Source organism: Zootoca vivipara, chromosome 6 (genome assembly GCF_965207765.1).
Source record: "Zootoca vivipara chromosome 6, rZooViv2.hap1.1, whole genome shotgun sequence".
Taxonomy (NCBI): Eukaryota; Metazoa; Chordata; class Lepidosauria; order Squamata; family Lacertidae; genus Zootoca; species Zootoca vivipara.
In genome coordinates, this window is record NC_142589.1 from 70,125,630 (window position 1) to 70,127,549 (window position 1,920).

Sequence of the window (1,920 nt, forward strand, 5' to 3'; positions counted from 1 at the left end):
TCTGTTCCTGCTTCCGAGTCACTTGTTCTCCCCACCCCCACCCTCACCAGTTAATCCAGGTGTATTTAAAAGCCCAATGGGCCATTAACAATTCCTGCTCTTGCCTAGCTTTCCGGGAGTTTATGGCTTTATTGCCTTGGCTCATGGTCACCTGCACCGAACAATCTCTCACAGTCCATTTCACCTTAAGCGCGGTTTGCTCCCTGTGTCTTGACTCTCCCAATCTCTCTCTCTCTCTTTCTCCGACACACACAGACAGCTACTCAGCACTCAGTTTGGGACCCCTCCGGTACAACTCAAGAAGTTGCTGGAGAATGGATAAGCAGGTAGGCAAGCAGTGATTAAAGGAAATGCCTTCGGCTCAGCCTGCTCTCTGATCCCGATGCTATGGATGCGTGGGTGACATCAGTCTCTTTGGTTGTCTATGGGGTTACCATCCTCCTGGGGCTGCCCTCCAATGTTCTGGCCCTCTATGTCTTCTGTTGCCGGGCCAAGGCTCGCCTGACCCCCAACCTCATCTACATGATGAACCTTTGCCTGTCAGACTTGGTCTTTGTCCTTTTCCTACCTCTCAAGATGCTGGAGATAAGCAAGGTGAACTGGATCAAGCCGGACTTTGTCTGTCCCCTTTACAACCTGATCCACTTTGGCACAATCTACACTAGTGCCTGCTTCCTGACTGTGGTCAGTGTGGGGCGCTTCCTAGGAGCTGCATATCCCATCCACTATCAGGCTTACAAAAAGCCGCGCTACTCATGCCTGGTCTCCTTGGGGATATGGAGTCTCGTCGGATTCCACGGGCTTCTCATCTTTGCCCTGGAGACCAACAGGGACATCCCATCCAGGGTCTTTGAGAGCAATGGCTCTTATTGCTACAGCAACTTCAGCAAAGAGCAGCTGGCTGTGTTGGCACCTGTGAGGCTGGAGCTGTCCGTGGTTCTGTTCTTCCTCCCTTTGGTCATCACCTCTTTCTGCTATGCTGGCAGCATCCGCATCCTGGTTGGGTCACATCTCCACATGCGAAAGAAACGCCGTGCAGTGCGGGTGGCCACAGCCACGCTCTCCTTCTTTGTCCTCTGCTTTGGTCCTTACAATGTGTCCCACGTGGTAGGCTTCATTGTGATGGATAACGTCTGGTGGCGCAGTGTGGCTGTGCTGCCCAGTGTATGCAATGCTTTCCTGGACCCCTTCATCTTCTTCTTCCTCTCCACTGCCATGGATGACGGGATCACCAAAGCATGGCGCTCCATGATGGAGAAGTGTAATTCCATCCGGTTGAAGATTGTCTTGGCCCATGGGAAAGGAGATAGCAGCCAGGGAGCACTTGCCATTGCCTGAGTTGTGGGGTGTTCCTCCTGGAGCTCAAACATCCATGGCCTCCAAAACCTTAGGAGAAATGCAGGTGTCAGTCTGGGATGGGACAGTACATTAGCCAGGATGTTGCCAATTCAGAAAGGCATCAGGAGAGCAAATGTTCTCAGCAGCCATGAACAGGAGCACAGATGAGGTGCACCGAACATGGGTGTAGCTTGTTTAAATGTCATCATCCTGATTGTTTGAGGGTCTGAGTCAAATAATTTATCTTCAGGTAATGATAAACTTGTTTATTAGATTAATATGCAATTCAGGTGGGACCAGCAAACCTAACAATGTTCTCATTTTTAAAGACACTACAGTACATGGAAATAGAGATGCGAGTCATGGAATGGGGGTCGATGAATGAAGGGAGGCAATTTGTGGATTGCATATGACTTAAGGGCTAATCAGGGTCAAATGTCACATTGCACTGTGATTGATTTTGAAATGGTTGGGTCATAGCTCAGTGGCAAATAAAATCTGCTTTGCATGCAGAAGGTCCCAGATCTAATCCCCAACATCTCCAGATAGGACTGGTAGAGACAATGAACATCATTAGACAAT

At 49.6% G+C, this 1,920-nt stretch overlaps 1 protein-coding gene across 1 annotated transcript; it reads left to right on the forward strand.

Annotated features, from left to right (window-relative positions):
- Positions 1–324: 324 nt before the first annotated feature.
- Positions 325–1,338, forward strand: LOC118086730 (G protein-coupled receptor 42-like). The gene has a single exon (XM_035118721.3). The coding sequence runs from the start codon at positions 388–390 to the stop codon at positions 1,336–1,338; it is 951 nt and encodes a 316-aa protein (XP_034974612.2). The 5' UTR covers positions 325–387.
- Positions 1,339–1,920: the final 582 nt, after the last annotated feature.

Coding starts and splice junctions, on each gene's coding strand:
- LOC118086730 (XM_035118721.3), top strand. CDS start 388: ATGGATGCGTGGGTGACATCAGTCTCTTTGGTTGTCTATGGGGTTACC.